The sequence below is a fragment of the Mustela erminea genome, chromosome 10 (assembly GCF_009829155.1).
Source record: "Mustela erminea isolate mMusErm1 chromosome 10, mMusErm1.Pri, whole genome shotgun sequence".
Lineage (NCBI taxonomy): Eukaryota > Metazoa > Chordata > Mammalia > Carnivora > Mustelidae > Mustela > Mustela erminea.
Genome location: NC_045623.1, coordinates 93,889,237 through 93,915,815, shown reverse-complemented (window position 1 = coordinate 93,915,815; position 26,579 = coordinate 93,889,237). Strand labels below are relative to the sequence as shown.

Genomic DNA, 26,579 nt, shown 5'->3' with positions numbered 1-26,579 from the left:
ACAGAGACTGCCTGAGGAGCAGTGAGCCCAGCTTGGCCTCTGTGGGGACACTTAGTGGGCTCAGCTTTCATCCACATCAGAGCCTGCCTGCCCCAAGATTACCCCTCATTCCAGTGTGGCTGCAGCATCTCACTTGGTTTTGGCCTTCTTGGATGGACACTGAGCAGAGAGCTTGGCTGGGGGCCAAGGGTGTTGACCCTCTTTTAGTGAGGGAGCCAATACCAGGAGGCACAAACCACAAGGCCTGGAGGAGAGTTTCTACCAGAGCCCGTATTCTCAGTCTGGGACTTTGAATTCAGACATGGAACCCTGGATCCAAGACTTGGGGTCTGAGAATCTCTCGTGGGGATCCCAGAGCCCAAGATCTCAAACCAGGAGCTTGGAGCCCCATTAAAGGGGCAGCTTGGAGACTGGGCCTCCAACAAGCTCCGCTGGGAGTTGGGAGCCCTCTTGAGAAGCAGCAGTGAGGTCAGGACAAGTCTTGCTGTGTGTGTGTCCTGCTCATGGAAGTTTGGGCTGTGCTCCTGCCGGTTTGGCTGGGGCTAGGCCCGGGCTGCTGGTGCTTTCTCTCGGGGACTCTTATACAGTGCCCAGGGTACCCAGGGGCAGGGGTGCCTCAGCAGCTGACACCTCACTTCATCAGCCCTCTAACTGTCCACCGCTTCCCTCGGAGCCTGTTGTGCTGCTTGGAACCAAGTGGCCGCTAGGTCCAGCCTATAGTCTGTGGCTCCTGCTGCTTCCTGGCCCCTCTTCTCTAGCTGGTGCCCGCTCCCCAAGGCTCAGACCCAAGGAGACCTGCAGTTCCTTGGCTTCAGGGCTCTCTTCTGGCTGTGCCTCTGCAGCCAGCTTGCTCTGGGACCTGGCTGAGTGTTGTCCCCAATGCCGTGAGATGGGCACAAGCATGTTTGTCTTTGCACATCCCAGGACTATTGTGATCACCCTATGAGCTGGCCCAGGATAGGGCCTAGAACATAGTATTTACTTAGGAAATGTGGTTCAGTGAGGGAAGTAATGGGTGGGAAAGGGCTTTTTAACTGGCTGGTTCCTGTGTGTGTGTGATCTCCATTCTTCCTCTCACAGAGGAGCGGCACCGTGAGGAGACACACATAGAGGTGTCCCTGCAGAGGCCCAGCTGGGACCTCTGATCCAGGATGACAGCTGGTGCCTGGGAAGGACCCGGGACCGGTAGCTTCCCCTCTTTGATGGGGAGGCTGCGTGGGCTGGGCTCCAGGGCACGACTGGAGCCTTCTCTGGCCCTTGTCTCACCTGCTCTTCCTGCCTGGAAGTTCCCACAGAGACTGACCTCCAGCTGCTCATGGAGGGTCGAAGCGAACCCTTTGCCCTTGAGCTGGCACCTGCCCTTTTCCAGGGGACTCGAGAGACAGGGCTACCAGGCCGAAGCTGCCAGGGGCCAGGTGTGTGTATAGGGGTACAGCTTCCATCAAGATGGCACTGGTTTCCCCCTGTCTTAGGGCCACCTCCTTCCCGAGATGGCAGGGTAAGTCGGCATGTGCAGACACTCCTTGTCACCCAGCTGAAGTCTGCAAGTAGGAAAACAAATACGGATAGCACCCGAGTGGTCAGCAGTGGCCACATGTGGACAGCCAGAGGCATGAGCAAAGGTCCCTTTGGTCAGTAGCAGCCACAGAGGCCCAGGCTTCAGAGAGGCCCTGGCTGGTGCGCTCGGGGCCGTCTGCCTGCTTTCAGTAATAAATAACATGAGGACCCAAAAACCAAACCAAAACAAAAAATACAACCAGTATCTTTTGGGGTAGGTGCAGGGGGACTTTTTAAATTACCGGCCTTCCCTGGGCCGCGAGGTGGGTGCGGGTGCCGCGGTCACCGGCACGTGTGCAGCTCCACCAGCCGCTGGCACTGGCGGCACTTGACGAAGCAGCACCAGTGGAACTTGCAGCTGCAGCGCTCGGCCAGCTCCACCTGTGCCGTGTGGAAGCCGCGGCCGCAGCACAGCAGCTCGCAGCCGTCGATGGCCTTGGACGTCTTGTTGCACGTGCGGCCCCGCGTGCCCAGCACGCCACTGCGCATGTCCTGCTCGCAGAAGTCTGGGCTGGGCTCTAAATACACCAGGTCCTCATCCGTGTGCGGCTTGAACTGCGCGTTGCGTGGCACCAGCGCCCTGGAGGAGCCCACGCGGCGCGGCTCCACCTCGGTGGCGCCGTCGAACTTCTCCTTCAGTGCGTGGCCCACCTGGCGGAAGGGCGGCACGGCTCGCCAGCACGTCTTTACCTCACAGGAGCCCGACACCCCGTGGCACTTGCACTCCACCCGCATGTGTGTCAGGATAGCCTGCAGGGGGCGGGGAGGGGAGAGGGCCCATCAGGAGATGGAAGGGGTTGGGGAGGGGCCACGGCGGTGGGGGTGCCGCTGGCGGGGCTGGGGAGTGGGGGAAGTGCCACAGAATTGGAGAAAGGTTGACTGTCGTGCATCCAACAGAACCTGCTGTACACCGGGGTGGGCCAGTAAGCTGGGTTGGGGACAGTTGAAGACACTGTCCCTGCCCTTGGGGCACTTGGTGCAGACGGAGGAGAAGCATTTCAGAGGGTCTAGTTACAAAGGACAGTGAGTGACCAGTGGCAACGTGGGGGAGAGCACGGCTGCACTGAAGCTGCCCAGGAGCCGTGGGGAGGATGTGTGGAGGAGGCACGGGGTCTGTGTTGGCACCACGTTCACATCCTAGCTCTGCTGCTTCGAAAGGGTGTGTGTGTGGACACAGACTTGTGGGTGGGCGTGTCAGGGGCACATACTGCTCTGTGATCCCTGCCCACCTGGCCGCTTCCCCACCCGCCGCCCCTAACCCGCTGGCCCACGGGGGGTGCTGGTGCTGGTGGGAGCCTGAGCAGGTGTTCCGTGTGGTGCACGGGGGCGGTGGAGTGTGCGGGGGGGTCCTGCAGAGACTGCCCTTGCCCTGGCGGTGATGGTGGCAGGGGATGTGCTGCACTACCTTCCTGCCAGCCTCGTTGTTGTGGAGGTTCATGAGGGCGCGGCTGGACGACGCCCCCTTACTTCTCTCCCGCACGTCCACGAAGGACTGGGAGAAGGCCACGCCGTAGGCGATGTTGTCCGAGCATCCTGACCACTGGAAGCCTGCGGGGGTGGGGGGTGCACCGTGGCCGCAGTGAGTGGCGGGCAGGGCCCAGGTCCTTGCCCGCCACTCGCCCCCTTCCCCCTCCGACACTCACCCTGCGGGCTGACCCCATGCACCGTCCGGTCACAGCCACACTTCTCCAGCTCCCCACTGCTGCACGCCCGTGTCACTGCAAAGGCCACACCTGCCGAAGAGATGGCGTACACGAAGGCCGCCTCCCGAGTCCCTGTGGGAGGCAGAGGGAGGGCAGGGCTGGGTCTCAGTGCTCTGCCCCGCACCCTCCTTGGTCAAGGGGAGTGGTCCACGGGAGCCCAGGAGGTGCCCCCAGCCGCTGCCCTGGTCCCGCCCAGACCAACCATCGGGTCGCTCGCCGCCCTCCAGCGCTGCCTCCGCCCCCGCAGTGCCACGCTATCTCCCTCTCGGATGAGTCCCCTCCTCTGGGCTCACACAGCGCAGTCCAGCTTCAGTGCTCTTACCTACCAGGGGACACTGTTCTCACTAGCTCTCCGGGAGATGAGTGCTGTTAGCGTCACCACACGGGAGACAAGACAGGCTCGGGAGGTGAGCTGACTTACCAAGGCTGGAGAGCAGAGCCCGGCCGCCAGCCCAGCTCTGGTTTTCTCTGAAACCTCTGCTCGTTTCCTGCTGACCCCCCAACTGGCCCCCGGCGCTCTGAGGGGGTCCCCTGCAATCTCGCCGTGGCCCAGCCCTTTTCTGCTGAGGCCGTGTTGCTTCCTGACACCTTCCTGAGGGTCTGTTGTCACGGCAGCAGCCCCCACTGTTAACCATGACCAGTGCTGAGGAGAGGGTGTCCTCTGCTGCCGGGAGCCTTACTTATGTCCATTTCACAGATGGTGAAATGCCAGTTTGGGGAGGGGATGTGATTTGGTCCCAGGCACCCAGCAAGGAAGTGATAACACCAGGACCCAAACGTGGGTCTGTCCGCCTCTATCCCTGCTCTTCCCCTTCTGTGCTGTGACTTCTTGGCGGTTCTATTTTGGTGCCTGCCCTCCTCCCCTGCCTGAATGGGTGTTTTTATCCTCCTAGGAACTGTGTCTCGGGGTGTAGCTGCTGTGGAGCCTCTTTCTGGGGCTGTGGGTGGTGTATGTGTGTGTGTGTGTGTGTGTGTGTAGTGCATGTGCACATGGCTGGCTGGGTGTGTGACCAGACAGGCCCTGCTCCTCTTCTAGGCCCTGTGAGGGCCTCTGTGTGCCCGTGACTGTCCTCCTGTCTCTTGCTGGAGTGTCTGTCCGCAGGAGTGGAGGGGGGCAGGGTTTGGCCCCGTGGTTGGCAATTACCACTGTGACACCCAGGCCTGTGCTCTCGGCTGCCCCTGGGAGCAGTTGCCGTGGTCAGATGGAAACAATCACCTCCTCTGTGCCCGTGTCTGTGGACGGGCAGCAGAAGCCGAGCCCTGGGATGGGGGACAGCTCGGGCCCCAATGGCTCAGGACGCCCTGTTCCCTGTTCAGCCCTTGAGCTGGGGCTACGGCCCCCCACCTACTCTCCACTGCCCTCCCTCTGCCCTGGCTTGGCCATTTTGGGCCAGCATCAGGGGCCTTGGCTGGAGGAGCCGCCCGGGCCTCGACAGCCTGGGATGGAATCCTCTCCAAGTTAATCGAGGTTAGTAGCAGGATCATGTTGGTTGGTTTTGTGCTGTGGCTGCCCAAAGAGGGACGACTTTAGTTTCTGGTATTTCTGGTATTTCCAGGCCTGAACAAGCACAAATCTTTGCCCCAAAGACTAAGGGGGGAAGGGCAGGCGGGAGATAGGGACTGATCGGGTGGCCCCAACTCTTGGCTGGGTGTGGTCCTTACTTCTGTTTCTCTGGGCTTTCAGGCAGCCCCTGGTCCTCCCGATCCCTGGGCTCATCTCCCCTGTGTCCCCTGAGTTCTGGTAGCCCTGGTGTGCAAGGCTCCCTGTGAGTTTGCCTTATTCCCCAGACCAGCGGCCATCTACTGGGACTCCAGGTTGCCCTTGCCCTGGTCTCGGGAACAGGACACTACGGTTTTCTCTGCTTGGGAGTGGGCCTGAAGGAAGAGATTCTGGAAGGAAAATGTGAATGGCAAGAGCGAAGGCTTGCAGAGCGCTCCCTCTGTGCTGGGCACGGCCTGAGCACTGTACGTCACTTAAATACTCTGCACACCAACCCAACGGGGTAGGAACTTAGTTCTCGTTTTATAGACGAGGAAACTGAGGCACTGAGAGGTGAAGCAACTGGACCAACAGTACCGAGCCAGGAAAAGTAAATCATGGGACTGGTATTCTAACTCAGGCAACTTTCACCCTTGACATTGTCTACATGCAGGGCATCTCTTCCCACCTCCTGTGTGTGAAGCCAAGAAGGGCTTTCTTAGGTCCACCCTGAATCTCGTGCTGTAGACAAAGCCTGGTCCGTTTTGTGGGCTCCTCCCTGGGGGATGGTGAGCAGTTGGCCTGGGCTCAGCACAGGAGGCCCCAGAAGGCCCGGAGAATGTGGCCATACCACCATGCCCCCAAAGGCCCACAACAGTGGCTCTGGCAGCGTTTTCCAGCTCTGGGTCCAGCCCTTCAACTCCAGGGCTGTGGCCCTTCCTGGGTCCCTCCCTTCTGCCTGGGTGCCCAGGCTGGAGCCTCGCTCACTAGGGGCACCTGGCAGAGATAGAAGGGGCCAGTGGCACGCCTGCAGGCGTAGCAGAGGGAGGCCCCATGTGTTGTGGAAGAGAGCTGCGGAGGCTCGCCTGTTCTAGCTGCACCAGAGACAGACCTGGCTTTGTCCTCCGGGGACATCAGAGACAGGCAGAACTCTCGAAGGTGCCAGCCGCCTCTGCCACCTCCTGCCTCTTCCATAAAAGCCATTTGCCACAACCGACAGCCAGCTCCTTTCTTCCTACTCCCCTGGCTCCAACGTGCACCCTCTGGGTCTCACCTCAGGGCCATTTTCCCAAAGTGCGAAGGTGGCCCAGGGCTGGGAACTCAGGGTTGTCCTGGGGACCCAGGAGTAGCTACCCTTTCTGAGGGCCTCCTGAGTGCCAGGGCCTTTCCATGTGCTGTCCGTGGCTCTCGACAACTTAGCACCCGGCTCTCTCCAGCTCTGCTCTGTGGAGGAAGCAGTGAGGCTCCGTGGCCTGTCCAGGGTCCCTTAGCTGGTCAGCAGCTAAGTGGGAACAGGAACTGAAGGCTGTCTGACTCCAGGCCCATAGCCTTCTGAGCCCATCATGTGCGACGTCTCTCCCAGATGTTGGAAGGAAGGACATTTGAGCGGGAAGTTGGGAGGAGAAGCCGTGGGTGCTGAGTTGGACTGGAAAGGAAGCCGCGGGCACAGTGATCCCCTGGGCACCAGGCAGATATCCTGGTGAAAGGGCCGTTCAAGCATAACTCAGTGTTTCCAAAGCAGACCCAGCGGGAGTCCTAGCAGATGGGGCAAGACAGGCACTGGTCTCTGAGGACAATGTCCCGGTCCTTTCCCCTTCCACGCTCCCAGCCTGCCTTCCCAGTTTCCGTTGTTTCTCTTAGCTGCAAAAGCTCACCTTTCCTCGAAACCACCTCTAGGAAGTCTCTTGGGATTTAAGAGACCATGTAGGACAGGGGAAAGAGTCCATTAAGACTCTTAATAGTGGCGAGACTGTCCTCTGTGAGCCTCATTGTCTCCACTCTAACAGGGCAAGAGAGCGCTGCCCAGGCAGGCCAGGCCCGCACTTCGCCCACCCCCCTGCCCACCGTCTTGGACTCCCAGGGCTGCCCGTGTGCTTGCCGGCCTGCCTGCCTTGGGACCAGAATCCGGCTGCAGGTCTCGTCTTCTAAGTGTCTTGCAGCCAGACTGGAAGCTCCCAGGGTCGGCCTGCCCCCCTTCTTCTCCTTTGCCTGCCCAGCACCCAGCATAGGGCTGCGCACAGAGCGGCCCTTGACACAGGTGAGTGCTGGGAAAGGGTCTAGATGCTCAGCCCGTAGGCCTTCGAGCTCCTCGCTCAGCCACTTTCTAGGGGTGTGATTTCAGTTTCCTTGTCCATAGAATGGGGCTGATGGTACTGACCTCAAGAGGCGGCCATGGGACTCCAAAGAGGTGAAGTACAGAATGTGCTTAGTCTAGTCCCTGGCACATAATGGGCACTCGAGACCTATTTTGTGATTATCGTTGTGATTAATGCCATTTTATTCACCTGCTCACAGATGTCCTAGGGCACTGACCCTCTGAGGGTCAGGTGGTTGACTGCATGTTTGCCTTCGGGCTGAGAGCTTCCTTAGGGCAGGGACGTGACTTGCTTGCTCCCTTGCCAGACATTTGCTGATTGCCCGCTGGGAGTCAGGACCGATGCTCTGCACCAGGGATACTGAGGTGGGTTTGTCCTCAAGGAGCTCCCAGGGACAGAATGTCTCTGGGAACCCACCCCAGCCTACCTGGAACTAACTTGATGACCCCAAAAGACTGGCTCTGAAGGTCACCCGGAAGGAAGGCCTGTTCCCACCCTCATGGGGCCCACCATGGTGCCAGGACTGGGGGTCAAGGTGAGAGCAGAGGTTTTGGTAAGTCACAGCCTCAGACCAGAAAGCCTTCACATCTTAAATCCAGTCTGATGTTACAGGCAGTAAGGAGTCTAGGCGACGTTAGACACACGGGCGGGAAGGCGGTCCTGGGTTTGAATCCTCACCTTGCTTTGTCCAGTGCACTGCATCACCTCCCAACCATGGCAGCCAGAGGCCAGAGGGTCTGAGGGCTCATCAAATACCCTCTCCCAGGACAGGCCTCTGTCAAGGTCACAGAATGGGATGGGAGGAGGCCCGCAGAGTCCCGGCACTGCCGCAGATGGAGGGAAAAGGGTTTGCACCGCCTTCCCTAGCTCGCCCGGCCGTGCGCCGGCCGGCCTGCTCTGGGAACCCAGTATGGCCTGCGCATGACCTTGAAACTGCCAGGCTCTACAGGGCTTCACCTTCCCATCAACACGTATTCATCAGTTACCTACTCTGTGTAGATGCTGCGCTAGGCTCTGGGACAAAGCATGACTAAAATATACAGAGGACATCTCACATCCGGTCCTTAACCCCTGCTCAGCAAGAACTGCCACCTGACCCCATTCTTGGCTGCCTCCAGTTTCTCCTAGATTTTTAGCCGAGAGCATACAGTTCGGCCCTCAGTCACACACTGTCCTCATTGGTGACCGTAAGCTCACATCCATCTCCCCTTAGTTGGCCAGGAGCAGGGTGACCTCTGCTGCTGGGGGTCTTAGTGTGCAGGGCTGGAGGCTGGGAGACCTCAGGCAATGTCAGCCTTGGGGGGCTCTGGGGAGTCAACCAGCCCTTAAGAGGCACCATCTCTGGCTGATGGGAATCCTAGGAAGTGGGTCCTGGGATCGTCCCCACTTTACGGGGAAGATGCTGAGGCTAGGAGACACCATCACTCATCCCAGAGACATTCTGTCCCTGGGAGCTCCTTGATGGACCTTGTCTGAGATCTCAGAGCCAAGAGTTGGCAGGTCCTGGAGCTGGGTGGGTGTGTCACCACCCTCTGCTTGCTGAGCCTCCCTTCTTGGTGGTAAAGTGGGGGACACCACCACACATCCAGTTGTTGTGAGGGTGATCTGATGCCAGATAGCACACAGCGGGCTGTCAACGAATGGGGTTCCTTTTCTTGTCCAAGGGATGACGCGTCTCCTGGGCCTCCTCCATGTCTGAGGCTACGACCCCAGCCAGACAGCTCATGAATGTGGGCACCAACCCAAGCTCACCCTTGCCATCACCCCAAAAGCTGGTGGCCTCGCAAAGGGCCTGCCCAGCCTGGCTGCTGCCATTGTGGCTTTCCCCAGTGCCAGCAGCTGGTGAGGAGAAGGGCTCTTCTTGGGTCAGGGCGTACCCTAAGTGCTGCCACAGGGTGTCATGGGACCTTCCCGACGGGCCCTATAAGGTAAGCACACGTGCTCATCTCTGTGACGGGCCTGCGCGCTGTGGCTCGGGATAACACCACTCGCCCAAGGTCACCCCGCCCTTGCCCTTCCCGCAGCTGCCTCCTGAGCCCCGAACCTTCCGAGAGCAGCACCTGCTGATGGCCAAGTCCCTCTTGCTCAGCGGAGACAAATTAACACTTCCAAATGCAAGAGTACAGAGATGGATGAGCGCAAAGAGCTCAGACCCCGCCTCCAGACAGGCCTGGTGTCTGCCTGGTGCCTCCGGCCTGGTGGGTGGGTGCCTGACTTGGCCCCAAGGAGGCTGGATGCTCGACCAAGCCACTCAGACTTTAGTCTGGACCAGGTGTCAGCCAAGCCTGGTAGGGTTAATTCTCAGTGTTCCCAAACTTGCTGAGCCAAGGGTAGGCCCTTCCTTGGTCGTGCTGCTGACACCAGTGAAGAAGGCACTTCTCCATGGGGTTCTCCCCCTGCTTCGGGCCAGTGTGGACCCCATGCCTCCCTTTCTTTGCCCCTTTGAGTCCTTGCCCTGACTTGCTCCCCCTGAATGACATCCATTGACTGTCTCCTCCATGCCAGGCTCTACCATATACTGGGAAACAGGTAAATAAGACAACACCTTGCCATGGGAAGGGCTCATGCTTTAGGGATAGGGAGCGGGGGAAGGGACAGGCATTATAGTTCAGTCTAAAAGATGTAATGAGGGGTGCCTGGGTGACTTAGTCAGTTAAGCGTCCAACTCTAGATTATAGCTCAGGTCGTGAGATCAAGCCCCACATTGGGCTCTGCACTAGGTATGAAGTCTGCTTGAGATTCTCTCTTTCCCTCTCCCTCTGCCCCTCCCGCCACCCTGTGCACCTGCACACTCGCTCCCTCTCTCTCTCAAAATAAAAATAAAAAGCAAAAGGTGTAATGAAAGTTATGTGAGCATGTTAGGCATGCATGTGTGTGTGTGTGTGTGTGTGTGTGTATTAAGGGGGAGGGAGAGAGAAATTGATAAGGCAGATGGGTTAAAATGTGGACAGTTGGTCAATCTAGGTCAAGAGTAGTATGGGAATTCATCACAGGAAAAACCAACATACATAACGGAGAGAACGTACTGGGGTGGCCGACGGTGGGGGTGAGGAGGTGGGTGAGATGGCTGAGGGGCGTCAAAAGGTACAAACTTCAGTGACAAAATAAGTAGGTCATGAGGACGTCATGTGCAGCATGGGGTCTATGGCTGATAGTCCCATGTTGCACATGTGAAACTTGCAAAGAAAGTAGATCTTAAAAATTCCCATCGTAAGAAAAAAGATGTGTCATTATGTGTGGTGATCATTTTGTAATATATGCAAATGTGGAGTCATTATGCTGTATGCTTCAAAAGAATATAAAGTTGTATACAAATTATACCTCAATACAAAAAGAAATGTATCACCTACAGGTGAAAGAATTTTTTTGGTAAATTTCCTGTAAGTTTGAAATTATATCAAAACAAGAAATTACCAAGAAACCCGGAAAAAAAAAAAAAAAAAACGAACCCCAGCATGAGCAAAGAGCTTCAGAGCCCAGAGGAAAAAGCAACTGCCAAGTTGTAGGAGGTAGGGAGAAGCTGGGGGGAGGGAAGCGTTGAGCTGGCAGAGAAAGAGGGGTGAATATTTAGGGTGGAGGCAACAGCACGTGCAAAGGCACAGGGGCTGTGACAGGGCCTGGCACAGGGAACGATGTGTGCCCCTAAAACTCCAAACACGGGCCTTCCTGTGCTTAGAGTCTGCAGTTTAAGCCTAGTATTTGGGCCTCGTCGAACAGTGGCCCCCAGGCTCTGGCAGTAGCACCATTGTCCCGGGGAGATCCTCCATTACCAGGCTATTTGCTGGGTCTCTGCTGCTTCCCCGGAGTAGCAATATTCAGTAATGCCAAGCATGATGGTGCCTTTTTGGCTTCTGCCAGCTCCCTGGAGAATTGCTTCCAAATTTCAATCACAGTTGGTTTCCAACAACATCCAAACGGTTTGCCACGAGCCCAGCAGCCCTGGCTATCCAGGGCCACAGGTGCCAAGACAAAGGTTGGCCCAGGCAATGCCCTCCTGCTGCCTGGTGAGTCAAAGGGCCCCGTGGATGGTTAGTAGCTCCGGAGTGTCAGTTTCATGCTCAGGAAGTAGAAAAAGAGGCAGCTGGTTTACAGCCCTTCCTCGAGGGCAGCAGATTGACCCAGTGACCTCTCAAGGAGCCTTCCAGTTGCACAGAACGTTCCTTCTGCCCTGTCCACCTTCCTCTGGCTTAATGCCTTCTCATATTTCTCATCTCAGCGGAGGGCCTAACTTCTTAGCAAAGCTCTCTCCGAGCACCCAGCCCTGGCAGGGGAGAAGTCTACCCTCGTGTTCCTGAGGCTGACCCCCCATCACGGCATCTTCTCATTATGGGTGACAGCAGGACCCTGGAACTGGCCTGCATGGGCCCCAGCCCCGACTCTGCCACTTGCTAGTTCTCTGACCTTGGGCAAGTTACTGAACCTCCATGTGCCTCAGTTTCTTCATTTGCAATGTGGAAGCCCATCTCCAAGGCCAGAGGACTTCGCATTTACTTAAAACGGGGTCCGGTCCCTAGTTTGTGTTATGGGTGTGGAAGCTCCTGCCCCTCCTGGGCTTGACTTGACTGCTTCCAGGAGGACAGAAGTGGGTTGCGGCTCTTGCTTGGTCTCAGAGCCGGGCATGGTAAGGCTGTCCACATGGCCTCCACCCAGGAGGCCAGGGGTCAACGTCAAAGCAGCATGGGGTTGGGAGGTCTGGAGCCCCAGGTTCACTCTCTGAGAAGCTCTGGGCCAATCCATCCTTCTCCCTGCCTGAGCCTCGGTTTCTTCCTTGGTAGAATGGGGATGGCAGCTTGGGGACGGAAGCACTATGGACGAGAGAGACCTGCACCCACAAGGAACAGCACACCCCGCGCTGGCCTTCCCACCCCAGTCCCCACCTGCAACGTATGCCCTGGCTCCAGCCACGCGCTGGTTCAGCTTGCTCAATGACAGCCGGCTCCCGAGCATCTGTCCCCCCTGCCAGGGAGCTGCCCACCCCTGCCCCTCCCACGAGCCCCTCCCTCACCTTGCGTCACCACCTTGCCGAAGACGGGCAGGGAGTCGAGCGTGGAGCAGTTCCAGCGCCGGTTCCGGAACTGGTACTGGCACTCCTCGATGGCCAGCTGAGCGCCGCGGCGCACCGAGTCCATCACCTCCAGGTTCCGCTTGCACATCTGTACCTGCCTCTGGATCAGGCCCTTGAGCTTCTCGCATGTCTCCTCCTCCGAGATGCTCCCCACCGAGGACAGCTTGGCTAGGTACCTGGGGAGGAGGCGGTGGGGTGGAGTGCCCTGTGGCCGCCTTCTCTTGCCACTGCCGGGACCGGGCTGTGCCCAGCCCAGGTCTCCGGGAACCAACTCATCCCACTGACCGGTCCTGGCAGTGACTTCTCTCTGGATCCGGAGACAGGCTCCCCTGCCTGGCTCTTGGGGCCAAAGAGGGAATGCTCCTTGCATAAGAAAGCCTCTGCCTCCACCAAAGCAGGCTAGGCACCAGGAGGGACACCAACAGAACCTCCACCCCAGCATGACCCTGGGGCTCTGACCCTGTTATGTCCCTCTGACTGCGAGGCTGAGACCACTCCCCTGGTGTGTCTCTCTCTCCCCACCTCCAGGCAAGGATCCTGGCCACCTAAGCCCAGCCCAAGCCATGGCCGGCAGCATTCTCGGGTACCAGATGGAGGCCAGCATCGGGGCTACAGCCGGGTACTAGCACAGGGATGGTGGCGGGGGAGGAGGGCTTAAAAAACACTGTGCTATGCTCTTCCCTCATCCCCTTGAGTTTTTAACAGCCCGGAGATGGGGCACCAATGCTGGTTCCACCTCACGGGGTTATGACAAGGACACAAGCTAGGTAATGCACGTCCGAGGGCTCTGGGACCAGGCCTACGGGGAGCAGGGGGCTCTGGACAGGAGAGACCACAGCTGTTCATTGAACACCCACTATGTGCCACGCACAGTGGCCGTCACTGCTTCCTGCTGCATCCTCGCCCCCAGTCTATGAGGTGGTAATTATTATGCCCATTTTACAGATTCCAGCATGAAGGCTAAGAGGGTGACACAGACAGCAAGTGCCAAAGCTGAGCTGTGAACCCCTTCAAGCCCCATGGGCCTTCCTCCTGCCTGTCCTCCCTGGTGGGTTGAGGGCCAGGCTCTGCCGCGTGTGAGGACAGACCCTGTGTGGCCTGGGCCAGAACGCAAGGGAGCAGGAAGCAAGACGCAAGAATGCTCAGCAGGAGGGGAGCAGAGCTGGGGAAAGGCCCTGTCAGGAAGGAGCCGTCCCCCTCAAGGGAAAGAGATATGCATTAGCTGAATACCTACTAAGTGCCAGCTATGTCTCGGATAGGTGAAGGGTCACCTGACTTGTGAGGGCAGATCTAGATTGAAGGCCAGGTCCAACAAGCCTACGACTGGGTTCTAACCACAGGCCCTCAGCCTGTCCCCCCCTCCACTAGCATCCTTGGCCAAAGAGTGCAAGTATCCAGCTGTCCCGGTCTCTATAGCGAACCAGCCTCTCCCCTCCTCCTCACCCCTCCTCCCCCATAACTTGGCTAACAACCCTGGACTGGGACGGGGGGAGCTTTCCGGAGTAGGGGGTAGAGATGCTGTTGCTCCTATAAGGTAAGCTGCACGAATTTCTTGTCCAAAGGGGAAGGCCACCACCCTCCGGGACTTAGTTTTCTCATCTGTAACGTAGGGAGGTTACCCCTGGTTCTGGCTAAGTCACGGAACTGTTATCAGAGCAAAAGGTGTCCCGTGTGTGAAAGACGGTCTGACCAGGGGTCCGAGGCACGGGGGCAGGAACTGGCCATTTGTTCGCTGAATGAAACGAATGAATGGAGAACAAAGAGAGAAGTTCTCAGAAAGCCCCACAAGATACGGCGCATTTTAATGACAATGATCCTAAGCATCGCTCACTTTGATGGAACTTCGGACCAGGCTAAGCACTTTACTTACATTATTGCATTTATCCCCTCAGCGAGGCAATGGACTCCCATTTTACAGAGGAGGACACTGAGGAACAGACAGATTAAGTAGCTTGCCTTGTGCCCAAGGTCATTCAGCTAGTAAGAGGTGGAGCCAGGACTTGAACCTGGTTTTGCCTGGTTTCACAGCCTGTGCTAGACCCAACGTTGTTTTTTTTTTTTTTTTAAAGATTTTATCCATTTGACAGAGAGAGAGAAATCACAAGTAGGCAGAAAGGCAGGCAGAGAGAGAGAGGGGAGGAAGCAGGCTCCCTTCGGAGCAGAGAGCCCGACATGGGGCTCGATCCCAGGACCCTGAGATCATGACCTGAGCTGAAGGCAGAGGCTGTAACCCATTGAGCCACCCAGGCACCCTGACCCAACATTGTTTTAAGCGGCTCGAGGACTAGACCTGAGCTCTATGGGCAGAAGCTGCTGGGAGCTGGGTTTGCTCAACCTCAGGGTGCTGGTCAAGGTGCAGCCCGTGGTCTGCCCGCTGGTAGCGGGGCTTCCCTCCCCACTGGGGCGTGTTTGAGCGGCGGGTGGATTCTGTTTGTCAGACATGTGGGCTGGACCAGAGGAATGGCGCTCAGATCTGACGGGGCCAATGTGCGGGGTTTGCTGAAAACGCAGGGGCCTGGGTCTCCCTCCAGGTGGGGCTGGGTGGGCACCTGGGCTTTTCGCACGTCCCCAGGGGCAGCTGGGAAGCCAGGCTGGTCCTGGATGGCACTTTAGGGGAAGCTCTTGGCTAACCACCCGTGATGCCTCCTTCTACCCCCGAGAGAGATGTGATTCTGGGACCCCTGTTCCTCCTCCCGGTGGCATCAGCTCCCCTCCCCCAACACCCCAGTTGTGGGGCCTGAGTCTAGCTTTCTTTATCTAGAAGTGGCGAGCATGGATCCTCTCCCAGAGCACCGCCGTGAGAGAAAGCAATTCCACGTGGCTGAGGCAGCTGGCTCTGAGCCGGGCACACAGCAGGTGTGACCAGGAGGAGCCCCCCCTTCCCTGGCAGCACAGGTGAGTAGGAGGTGGGTGGTCTTGGGCTGAGGCAGTCCAACCTTCCCTTCCTCTCCCCAAATTCCCTGCCTCCTGGGAGACCTCCCCGTCTTCTCTACCATGTCCCCTCTAGGGGAGGCACAGAGACTGGTAGGGTCGGGGCAGAAGCCTGAGCCTCCCAGGGGGGAGACAAAGGTGGGAAGATGGTTGAGGGGCGCAGGGAGACTGCATCTGGACAGGAAGGGGGCAAACTTGGCTCTTCAGCCCTGTTTGGGTGCTCCTCTTGCCTGGGCCAGCTGAAGAAAGGGCGGTCCCCCCTGTGGAGCTAGTCCCGCCTGGTGCTCTTGGCCTGCAGGGGGCGCCAAGAGCCCAGCGACTGGCCAGGGGCCAGGTCCATACTTGGGAGGCCGTGAGTGAGGGGACAAGGAGTTGGGCCTCAAGTTGGATCCTTCCATGCTCAGGCCCAGGCCTGACGTCTTGGATAAGGATGGGGGCCCCTATTCCCTGAGCGACACGGGGGTACAGAGCTGGCCTGTACCCATCTCAGCCCCTGTCCCCTCTGCATCCTGCCAAGGGGCCAGGTCAGGCTGTACGGGCTCCTGGCTCCTGGTGAAGGGAGGTGTTCAAGGGCAGGGGAAGCAGGCTGGGGAGGCCTGGCGGAGCCACCAGCCCACAGTGTGACCTTGGGCAAGTCCCTGCCTACTCGGAGCCTGTTTTCGTGGGGACCATAACCTGGCGGGTCTGTGTGGCCTTTCCCACTGTCTGAGGGGCAGTCCTCCTTCTACAGACTGGGAAAGGGAGCTGTCCAAGCCTCAATGGCCTTGGTGGGGGGCACCCGGCCGGGCTGGTAGACGGAGCCCCTATCGATGAGTGAGAAATGGAGTCCACCCCAGGCACTGCCCACCGCTCTCTCCTAGGTCCGGACTCCGCAAGGGGAGGCGGCCTGAAATCACAGTAACAGGGCTGTAGGGGAGCTGTGGGCTGCCACGGCCGTGAGTCACCAAGACAGCTTCCAGGAAGAAGCCGAGAACCCTCTTCAGCTGAGAAGCGTGCCTGCCCCATGGCCGGCACCCGAGCCACCCCCCCCACCCCCTCTGCCGGCCCCTGCCTTCATCTGGCTCAACAGCTGTCCCCTTCCATGCCACAGGAGGCACAGCTCCACCCCACCCGATTCTGTCAGATCCCTGGTCTCGCCCGGGAAGGGCTGGCGGGTACGACCGGACATGCAGCTGGGAATGGGGTGGACAGACCTGGGACCCCAAGCCCTTGCCTGCGCTGCTTGTCTGGGTATCTGGTTCGGGTTTGGGTGCCTAGCCTCATGTTACAGAGGAGCGAACTGAGGCCCAGAGAGGTGGAGGGTCTCACCCAAAGTCACACAGCCAGTGAGTGACACGGAGCTCTGTCTCCCCTGTATCTCGGTTGTGAGTCTGCCCTGTCTGACGGCTGGGGGGCTGACACTACCTTCAGTGTTTGTCCAGCCCATGGCCTCCTCATTGTCCGGCACAGGCGAGGCACACAGAAGGAGTTCAGTCAATGCCTGCGGTGTGACGGACGGCTCTGTCCCCCTCTGGCAGAGTACTCAGGGTACGGAAGGGCAGGGGTGAGGGAGTATGTTGGGAGCTGCCTTTGCCTCCCGCCCTGCAGTGGGCTTGGAGAGGGTCAGGGGTCAGGCACAACTGGTCCTGGAGGCCTCAGGATTCCCTTCCCTGCATCCTAAGGTGGCTCAGCCTTTCCCCCAGAGACATGTGTGCCCCTCGATGACCCTGGAGCTGGGCTGGGCTCGGATGTTGGCTGCACAAGCCATTTCTGGAGAGCTGGAGAGCCAGGCCTGTGGAGGGCCTCAACCATCTCTGCCTCTTCTCTCGTTCGGGTTGCCTTGCCCCAATTTAGGCTTCTTCCTGCCACTGCTGAGTCCAGGCTTAGCAATCTGCCACCTGCTGCCCCAGCCGCCCAGGACTCTCGCCGCAGCCCTGCCATCGATCAGGTTACCCCAGCAGCCCGGGCCACCCCGGCTGCCGCTGCCAGCCAGCTCGTGCCCCCATCTCCTCACCCGGGGGGCTGCAGGTCCTGCAGGCTTCTCCCAGGAGGCCGTCCCCGCCGGCCCGTGCCGCAGCCTTGCAAGGCTGGAGGGCCCTGGCCCTGCCAGGGAGATCAGATCCTCTCAGCCACCTGCTGTTTTCATTAGAAACTAAAATTAGCTGGGCTTGTCCCAAGCTTTTCCAGGTTTGCTTGCTTTTTTAAAAAAATATACAAATTCCTAGAGGAAAATCCGCACTTCTCTGACTGCTCTCCAGCTCTCATTCTGCGCGTCCAGAGGAGAGGGGACGGGAAATAGCTGGGGTGTTTGGGAGGCCAAGCAGATCAGTGTCGTGGGTCCTGGCCCTGCGGGTGTCCAGGTGGGGGCTGGGACGCCAGCCCAGGCCTCTCTGCCCCCTCCCTCTGGCCTCCCTGCCTGCCCGGGCCACATTTAGAGCCTTCTCAGGAGTGGCAGTGCCTGGGACACCCGGGAGGAAGGAGGCCAAGCAGGCGGGAGGAGGAGCCGGAAGGAGCCGCAGCGGCTGCCCAACGGCGAGCCTCCTGGGGAGACAGGCCGGGCGAAGGCACGCGTGCCACAAACCCCACCTGGGACCGCGTTCTCCCTGGGGGTGGCCAGTGCCCGCTTCTGCAGGTCGTCACCACACCCCTTAACTCTCCTTGGGCCTTCGGATACTTCTGCACGCCTGGTCTCCGAATCAGGCTGCCCACTCCCCAACGTGGCCCCGTCCTGGAGACCTATCCTTCCGCACGTCCCGCAGGGTGGCGCACTGTGCAAGAGAGATGGCGGTCAGGATCCCGGCTGTGTTCCTGGAGGCAAGTCAGTGAGCATCTATGAGCCTCAGGGTCTTCCTCTGTAGAATGGGGAGAATAATCGGTCTCGCTTCAGGACGCTTCAGCAGATTAAGGGTTCACACAGCAGACACTGCTCCCCTGTGGGCAACCTTATTATGTGGTCAGATGGCCATCGCTGAGACGTTTACCCTCATCATCACCGTCCTCATCAGGACTACTGCCTGGAAGCCCCTTCCCAGTCCCTTGAGCTGGGGCCCCTGCTGGACTGCAGATCCGTCCTGCTCATTGATCTTCTTTGGCTCAGCTCCCTCCACGCCCCTAGACCTGGATTCGCCAGTCTGAGGGAAGGACATGCTTCCACTGGAAAAGGGGGGTCGCTTCAGGCCCCACCCCGACTGCAGAGCTTGGACGGAATCTCCTGACGGAGCCTGCAGAGCTAGAGGATGTGTGCCAGCCACTTGGCCCCTCGGACGGACCCTCCAGGGACCAGAAGTCCGAGAGGTGGGATGGGGGATAAGGTGCTGTTAGGGAATCAGAGGCTGGGACAGTGGGGCCCAGAACAGGCTTGCTGTGCCCGGGGAACTTGGAAGCCCTTTGCAGGACGAGGCTGACTAGGCAGGAGGGACTGGATGTCCCTGCCGCCTGCGCCTCTCAGAGAGCAGTCACCTGTGTGAATACTTCCTTGGTGCAGCTGTGGGCTTGGCTGGGAGCGTGGCACCCCCTCCGTGATTCGGATTCCGGGAGGCATGTGTTTGAGGCCACGCAGCCCATCAGGTCATTCTGGCTCCTACGCCCAGGCTTGCAGATCAGGACCCGGAGATGGCCCGAGGTACCCAGGGCCTGACGTTTTGGCAATGACTGTGATTTGAGGAAGGTGGCTTCATTCTTCTATTGCTGAGTCCTGCTGTAGTCCCTGGGCCACTGCAAAGGCGTCTGCCCTGCTCTCAGGAGCAAGGGGTACTCGGGAGGGAGGTGTCTCAGTGGCTGCGGGGCTGCCTCGATGGTATGCGGGCCCATGGTCTCAGCAACCTCTGGGCCCATGGAAGGAGTGGCTGCCACTGGCCTGGGACCCCAGGAGGGGCAGCCGGGGAGGAGGGGCCGGCCTCGTAGTCACGGTGGTTGTGGGGTGCTGGGGGCAGTTCCCCTCTATCTTCTCCGCAGCCCCGGCAGGACTCTGGAGTCCTCGATGCTTGGCTCAGGTCCCAAGGACCTTTCCTCAGTTCAGGGGAATGAAGACCTTTTCTGGAGCTCAAGCCCCCACTCCTGTAGCTCAGGCCACTCTTCCCCCTTCTCCCTGTCTCCTGGCATCCCTAGTTCTTTTGCTCCTGATCTTCAGAAGTCCTTGCAACCCCATTTTAAAAATCCTTTTGCTTCCAGCTTCCATTACTTCCTGCACTCTGGTGCCCCAGCTCCCTCCATGTCATTCCCGAGGGCTCCGTGGCCCCCCTTCCTGTGTGGGGGCCCCTCTCCCATCTCACAGTATGTGTTCCTGGGCAGTGGGTGACTGACTCAGGCCCAGGACGTAGGCACTCAGACCTGAGCCCGGATGGCCCCAGAGCTGCGCCTAGACGTGAGACTTTCCCTTCTCTCCGTGGGGCAGGTGTGATGGTGGGGGTGAGTGGGTGTCAAATTTCGGGCTCTTCCTGACCTTTCCTTGCCCCCTCATTTGGCCATGGAGAGCTTCTCCCTTGCAAAGACCCACCTAGATCTTGTCCCCAGAGCCACTGAACCACTGAACGGTCCTCGCTAGCCCGGCTGCGGGAGCCCACGGGGCAGGAGCCAGGAGGAGCGGCTAAATCCCCAGCTGAGCTGTCCAGGTCGGGCGCTGGCTTCCTAGAGTGGGGCTCAGGCTCTGGTGGCTCCAGGCTTCCAGTGAGTTCCTTGGCTTTGGTGGGTCCCTTCTGAAGGCCTCATCCCGGATGAGCCTGTGGTCAAACCGTCACCCTTATCCCAACGAGGCAGCAAGGACAGCTTTGGTTCCTTCCTTGCTCCATTGCTCATAACCTCCCACAGAGGATGACTGGTGAGGGTGTGGGGCTGCAGGGAAAGTTCTGGGAGGACGGTCAGGAGACCTAGCCTGGAGTTCCAGCTCTAGCACGAATGTGCTGTGTGACCCCACGTCCCTAGCACGGTGCCTGGCCGGGTCAGTCTCCACAAGTGAGCACTTGACAGGACTGAAAGGGGCTGACCAGGCATGGCCCTGCTTAGAGTTTCAGTGTCGCTGGAAGGGGTTGAACAGATAATCTCCAGAGACCCTCTGAACTCTGAAGGCCTTGACTTGGTCCTCTGTGCCTGGGGTGCCAGGACTTCTGGGCCTCCCTGACTCAAGAGCAGTACCTCCGTATTGCCAGGCCTCGGGGAAGGATTCTTGGAATCCAACCCTGCCATGAGAGGTCCTGTGTGCAAACAGAGGGAGAAAGAGGGTCTGAAAAGCCCATCCAGGAGTCGCTGCAGAAGAGGCCCCTGGAGTTTCCCTGGAAATTTCCCACTGCTTCTAAGGGGCCTCTCCAGATTGCCCTTGTGGGCTGTGAGCGGCTGGCTGTAGGGAGGCTCCTTCCCACTCTGATCACATCCGTCCCGCCTCCTACCCACCTTCCTCCCCTCTCAGCTCAGACCAGGTCCCCTCCACGGCGGCGGGGGTCACGACTTGGTCAGGGGAACTTTTGGAACATAGTTTGGTTTCAAGTTTGCCAGGAGATGGGGGAGGTGGAGAGGGTTTGGCTGGGGAAAGGGGGGAGCCGGTGGGGTCACAGCAGGGGGCGAGCCTTCTCCTGGGTTTGGCTGAATCACAGAAGACGCAGTTCGGAACTCAGAGATAAAAGCTGGCAACTTGTGAGGACATCTGGACTGCAACCGTGGGGTCCCGGCTTTACCTTCCAGCTGAGCTTGCTGAACAAACGGGTGGCGGCTGCACTGAGCTCCTCTGTAGCAGGGGTGACCGGAGGGGCCGACAGTGGGCAGCTGCCACCCCCTTCCGTGGCTCCCCCGCCAACCCCGTGCCCCGTTGGCTCAGGCCAAGCCCTTCTTCCCAGAGGGAGGAACAAGAAAAGGAGGCTTGGTGTAAATGCTCAGCTTTGCAAACGCACCCACAGGGCCCGAATTGGGCGAGTTTCAACAGGTTTGGGGAACACTGTCTTGTCAGATGTTTGCTGCGTTGCTCAACTGCTAATCCAGGGCTGAGGGAAGAAAGTCAGGCCACAGCAGACAGCTGGGTGGTTACCGCCACTGAGTAAACCCCTCGGGCAGAGCCTGGGCTCAGGGCCCTGCCACGGAGGGTGAGGGGGAGAAAGGGCTTAGCCAGGCTCCAGGGGGTGCACCTGGCAGGGGAGCTGAGGGTCTCCAGAGCAGCAGCCCTATGGGTGACAGCCCTACGTCCCGACACCCACTTCTGCCCCTCTTAGCATCACCTGAGACTCATGGGTTGTAGAGTGAAGCTTCTCTTCTACCTGAGATCTTGAAGATGGGGCACCCTTTGGCAAAAACTTAAAGCCCTCTAGAGTGAACAATCCCTTCTCTCCTTTTGCCATCAGGTACTGACTGAGCACTGGATCTGTCAGACCCAAGCGGGCACAGGGACTCTGAGAGCCATCCGGGCCACAACCTTGGCTTTCAGGTGTTTATAACCTCATGGAAGTACGAGCCATGCTATTGGACCATGGTTATATATAATATGAAACAGTCTTCTAGGCGGGGGATAAGCACCAGGAGATAGGGACATGTGAGAGCAAGTCAAGTTCAAGTTCTGCTTCTGATTTGCATAATGTCCTTGGGGGAGTCACCGCACCTCTGGGTCTCTGAAATGGGGCTGCAAAGAATACAGACTCCTCCAAAAGCAGGGAGAGGTTATGGGGTTCTAATAGGGTCATGGGTGTGAAAGTGCTTCGTAAACCTGACTCTCAACGAGAGGTAATCTTTCCCCACAGGGGACGTTTGGCTCTGTCTAGAGCACCCGGGCGAGCTCCTGGCATCTGACAGGTAGAGGCCGGATGCTGCGGAACATTCTGCAATGCGCAGGAAGGGCCCCAAATATCAACGGAGCTGTTCAGGAGATCCTGGTGCCAACTACGAAGGGACGTGTTGGTGACTGGTCTGATGCCCAGAGCGAGGGGAGGAGCTCCAAGAAGTGGGGTTTACTCTTTAGAAGAGAGGAAGGGACCCTTTGCAGTTGGAGGTTGGGGGACACTTCCTGGGGGAGATGGGCCACATCTTTACCTGTGGGGCCCAACACTGCACATCTGGGCAGACTCTGCCCATCCGTGGCTCAGTGAATTGCACCCAGAGCGCCAGGCCTCACTGTGCCCACGGTCAAGGGGGTCACTCCCTCCACCTCATTGCTGGGCACGTAGGCACACAGGAGCTGGGGCCGGAGACGCACACCTGTGGGGAGTGAGATCCAGTGAAGGTGAGATGCCACCAAACCGCCCTGAAGGGCGTGTCTAGACGACACTCTCTGGCCACCAGGATCTGCTGGGCTGGACGTCCCTGGCTCTCTGAGGCCCGGGCAGGGGCCCCGGTTGAAGAGCAGGGAGGTGGCCTGTGTGAGAGTGCAGGATCCCCACAGAACGGTTTGCGGTACACAGGGCTTGGGAGCAGCGCCCTGAAGGCCCGTTCTCTCTGTCATCCCTGTAAACAAGGACATGGTTTCCCCATCACCGCAATAGCGACCCTCAGTTTCCAGTGGCAGCCGTGGGGGCCACTTCCAACGGCGTGCCTGACAGGGCACTGGGCCGCTCTACGTGTGTGTTCACGCTTGCCTCCCAACTGCCCAGGGGTGGGCGCCACTTAAACAGAGGAAGAACCCGAGGCTCAGAGAGGTTAAGGAACCTGTCCGTGGTCACTCAGCCAGTCAGGGATAGACCAGGGATGGAACTGCGGGCTCTCTTGGAGACTACCTCACCCTCATCGGGGGTCTCTGCTGGGGCCCTGGCCCAGCGCACTGCTGCCTTCCTTCAGGAAATCGACAGTCATGAAACCCTAGCTGATCTATTCCCTGACTCTCCCTGGTACTTCCACTGGGAGTCCAGAGAAACGTGCTGAGGCTGGGGCCCAGGGAGTCAGAGAGGCTTATCCAGAACCAGCCAGCCTGGGGCGGGGGACAGAGCAGCGACTGGAACCCCAGCCTCTCAACTCCCAGCACAACTTGTGTCGGAGGAAATGTTCAGGGTTATTTCTGAGGCCAGCTGTGGCAGAGCCGGGCCTTCCACCGACGGACTGTTCTCATGCATCCATCCCCCCGTCGGCGGTAGGAGCTGCCGCAAGCTGTCAGCTCGCCCGGGGTGCCAGACACAAGTCTAATCAACAGCTTCCAGCTTCTCTGGGCTTGCCCAGGCCTCAGGCTGCGGAGCCCTCCCAGCTCCAGGCTCCGTCCTGCCCAACAGCTGCACGCAGCGGGACACCTGGCCTCCCCGCCAGGCCACCCGCCCTTCTGAGACAACAGACAGCACCGTCTCCTGCAACCGGCCAGCCGGCTGACCCTGGACTGAAGTCTAACGGCAGGTACTAGAATGGGGATGGACACCCAAGCACGCCCCCGCTGAGAACACTGCCCGCCATCCTCTCAGGGCCAGACCTCCATGGTGACTCACGCAGGAAAAGGTAATGCCCGCTACCGTGCCGGGATGGACGTCTGCCTGCCCAAAGCTTTTCCTTCTAGAGGCAGCTTTTGGGTCAGACGCCCCTGCTGTTTACTAGCTAGGTGACTTTGGGTGATGACCTTTGTGATTCTCCCATCTTCCCATCTGTGGACGGGGATTCAGATGATTTGTTTAGAGAGTACAGTGGGAGTTATTATAATGATGACTATTATTGTCATGATTCTGCCACCTTTAGGCCAAGTCCCCTCTGTGACTGCTCCGGCTCACACTGAACGCTTCCTCTGATGGCGGTAGCTTGCACACTGTCCCACCCATCTGTGGTTTTGTTTTGCTTTTTATCCAGACCCCAAGGTCCTTAAAGGCCAGGCTGTGATGCTTAGTTCCCTCTGAGCCGGCTCAGTCCCTGTCCCAGGGATGAAGGCTGCTAATTATAAGGCAAATGATCCGGTCTTGGAGTGTGCCCAGAGATTGCTTCTCCATCACTGTCTCTCTGGTTTGGTAGGGGTCCCGGGAAGCCCCTCATTCTTCCTGTCTCGGGCTGTGCAGAGACCCTTGGCTCAGAGCCTGGGGTGGAGCAGAAGTGAGCAGGGTCACCCAGAGTCCTGCTTCGTGGCAACCTGAACCATCACCACTGCAGAGAACAGGTTTGCCAACCTCTCTTCTCCCTCCGGGGCCGCCCCTCCTCATCACCCCCCGCAACCCGGCGACGCAAGCCCGAGAACTGAGCTGTTGGAATTCCCCATGGTTGGCGTGACCCAAACTGGGGCTGCCTCTCCGGATGGGATTTTGGGCTTAGATGTGGGGTGGGTGATGATACCACCTAGGCCACACCGGCTCAACTTGGGGACGGCTTCAGGGAAGCGGGTATGTCACTGTCTGGGAATCAGCACCTGGGTTCAGGTCTCCGCTCTGAGTTTGGGTCAGTAGCTTCCCCTCCTGGGGCCTCAGTTTCCTCATCTGTGAAAGGAGCTCAAACCCTCGGTGCCTTTGAAGGACGTTTCACTGTGGATGTTGCTCTCTTCTCTGAAGACCTGGGTTGGAGTCTGGAGCTGCCACTTCTTTCTCCTTTTCCTAGCCCATGGTGCTTGGGGGGTCACACCTCATCCGTGTTCTTTCTGATGCTCACGCTCCCTTTGGAGACCCTGACTCTGAACGCCTGCTTTCAAGGGTCAGCCCCAGATCCCCCCCAACCCCCAACCCCGAATCCGAATCAGCTCCTTTCCTCAGCTCGGTGACCTCGTCCTTGCTCAGAAGGATGGCCTGCGGGTGTCATTGGGGGGGGAGGGGTGGTGCCCTGGTTTTTGCACACTTTGCCACTGCCCCTGAAGTGTTAATCAAATTAAGGCTCCAAGAAAAACACAAGCTCCACGGCCACTTTGGGCTGCCTGGGAGTCGCTCGCTCTCCCAACAGCTGGGAGAGTTCTACATCACCTCCGTCCCCCCAGCCCTGGGGGGCTCTGACCCCGAGGAACACACTCCTTCCAGCCTGCAGGGACCCGGCTGGCCACAGTGAGCTCATAGCAACAGCCATTGGACACTCAGGGCAATTTCATGGGAGATATTTGTTCTTTAGTCTTGATGCAGAGAGAATTTTTTCCTCTCCTGCTGTCTCCATGGAAACCCCAGCTACACTGTTGGCTATCCCCCTTCCCACCTCATGCTTTTCAGATCAATATTGGAGCTTGGCTCCCCACTGGCTGCCCACAGCGGATGGGGGCAGAGCTCTGGGCAGAAGGGACTGGGGCCAGGGTTAAGCCTGGGGCCTGGGGAACCCTCACTGATGGGGGGCGATGCAGAAGGACTTAGAGTCTTCCTGCTTTCCTGCTCATCCACTCACCAAAGCTCATCCCTTTGGATCCCCCTCCCTCCGCCTAAGACACCCCCCCACCCCCAGTGAATCTTCTGTCCTTTCCCAGGGAGTCCCCTGAGCCAGGGCCTGCAAAGGAGAAGCAGACAGGTCACCGGTGGTCACCACCCCTCTCTCCTTAGGTGAGACACAGGGAGGTGGTGGGTTGTTGTCCTCTTCAAGTGCTGGGAGGAGTTTCTTCCCGCCCCAGGGAAACAAGGCCAGAGCCCGCCGCGGACTCTCCGAGGCCGGGTGTCCTCGTCCCTTCCTTCCTTCTATCCCTGGCTCCCGCCCCCCAAGCAGAAACAGGTCCCTGCACGCCTCCAGCCCAGCCCGCAGCGACGCGCAGCTCGGCGCGGGGAGCTCGCTCCTGGACTTCCCGGGATTAACCTGCTATTATGAGCCAGAGTCCTTCCCCGTAATGGGCTTCCTCCGCGACCTGTCAGCCGAGCCCGGGGTGCGCCCGGAGCCGCGCACCCCACCCCGGCCGCCGCCCCGCGCTCGCGCCCCTCGCGCTCTCGGGCGCCCCAGTCCGCCTATGGGTGCGGACGCCGCCGCCACCCCTGACGCCTCTGGGCTGGGAGCCGCACCCGGACAGGAGGGGTGCCCAGAGGGAGGCCCGGGCCGTGGCGGCGGCAGCGGAGAGGGCGAGCGAGCCTCGCGTCCCGCCGCCAAGACACCTGCCGGGCGCCCCCGCGCCCGCTGCCCCGCGCCGCCTGGCACCGGCCGGCTGCCCCCGGGGCCTGCCCCGCCCCGCCCCGCCCGGCCCAGCCGGGTCCCGGCCCGACTTACAGCCAGTTGCTCGCGGCGGCCGAGAAGACAGCGAAGACCAGGAGGCGCAGCGAACGCAGGCACGAGCGGGGACTCATGGTGCCGCCGCGGGCGCCCGGCCCCGGGCAGCGGCTCCGACCGCGGGGGGCCTCCCGTCGGGGCGGCAGGTGGGCGCCCCGCGGGCGGGCTGGGGCACGGCGCAGGGCGCGGGCCGGGGCGCGCGCGGCGGGGCTCTGCCTCCGTGCCTGCCGTCAGCCCTGCCCGCTGCTGCGCCCGCTGCCCGGCGCGGACCAGACTGTCAGCGCCGCCCCAGAGCCGGGATGCGGCGGCGGCGGCAGCGGCGGCGGCGGAGGCGGGCGGGCGGGCGGCCGGGGGGGCGGGCCAGGGGCGGGCCGAGGATGGGGTTACCTGGGCGGGCCCAGCGGCCCGGGACACCCCCCGGGGGCGGGCCGGAGCGACCGCGGTAGCGGCCGCCTTGGCCCGCGGGACTGGGCTTCTCCGGGGGCCTCCCCGGCCGGGCGCCCGGGAGGACTCAGGGCCGGAGC

At 59.7% G+C, this 26,579-nt stretch overlaps 1 protein-coding gene and 1 long non-coding RNA gene across 6 annotated transcripts in view; one reads left to right on the top strand and one right to left on the bottom strand.

Moving 5' to 3' along the window:
• LOC116567961 overlaps positions 1-17,995 on the top strand; it is a 37,446-nt gene extending 19,451 nt beyond the window's left edge. The window contains exons 2-5 of one of the 3 annotated variants that reach the window (XR_004276454.1): positions 11,831-12,292; positions 12,649-12,739; positions 14,882-15,015; positions 15,912-17,995. This is a non-coding gene — a long non-coding RNA (uncharacterized LOC116567961). Of the gene's footprint in view, positions 1-11,830; positions 12,740-14,881; positions 15,016-15,911 lie in introns of all 3 variants that reach the window. The other 2 variants (XR_004276453.1, XR_004276452.1) reach the window with 2 other exon arrangements.
• On the bottom strand, positions 935-26,386 carry WNT4 (Wnt family member 4). Of its 3 annotated transcripts, none has more exons than XM_032303349.1 (5): positions 26,056-26,386; positions 12,061-12,296; positions 3,201-3,332; positions 2,963-3,105; positions 935-2,208 (listed from the first exon to the last, which is right to left on the bottom strand). In XM_032303349.1, the coding sequence occupies exons 1-5, from the start codon at positions 26,130-26,132 to the stop codon at positions 1,840-1,842; spliced, it is 957 nt and encodes a 318-aa protein (XP_032159240.1). In that variant the 5' UTR covers positions 26,133-26,386; the 3' UTR covers positions 935-1,839. The 3 variants fall into 3 exon arrangements, with proteins under 3 accessions (XP_032159240.1, XP_032159239.1, XP_032159238.1); XM_032303348.1 differs by having other exon boundaries at positions 935-2,307; positions 26,056-26,385; XM_032303347.1 differs by lacking the exon at positions 26,056-26,386 and having other exon boundaries at positions 935-2,307; positions 12,061-12,580.
• Positions 26,387-26,579: the final 193 nt, after the last annotated feature.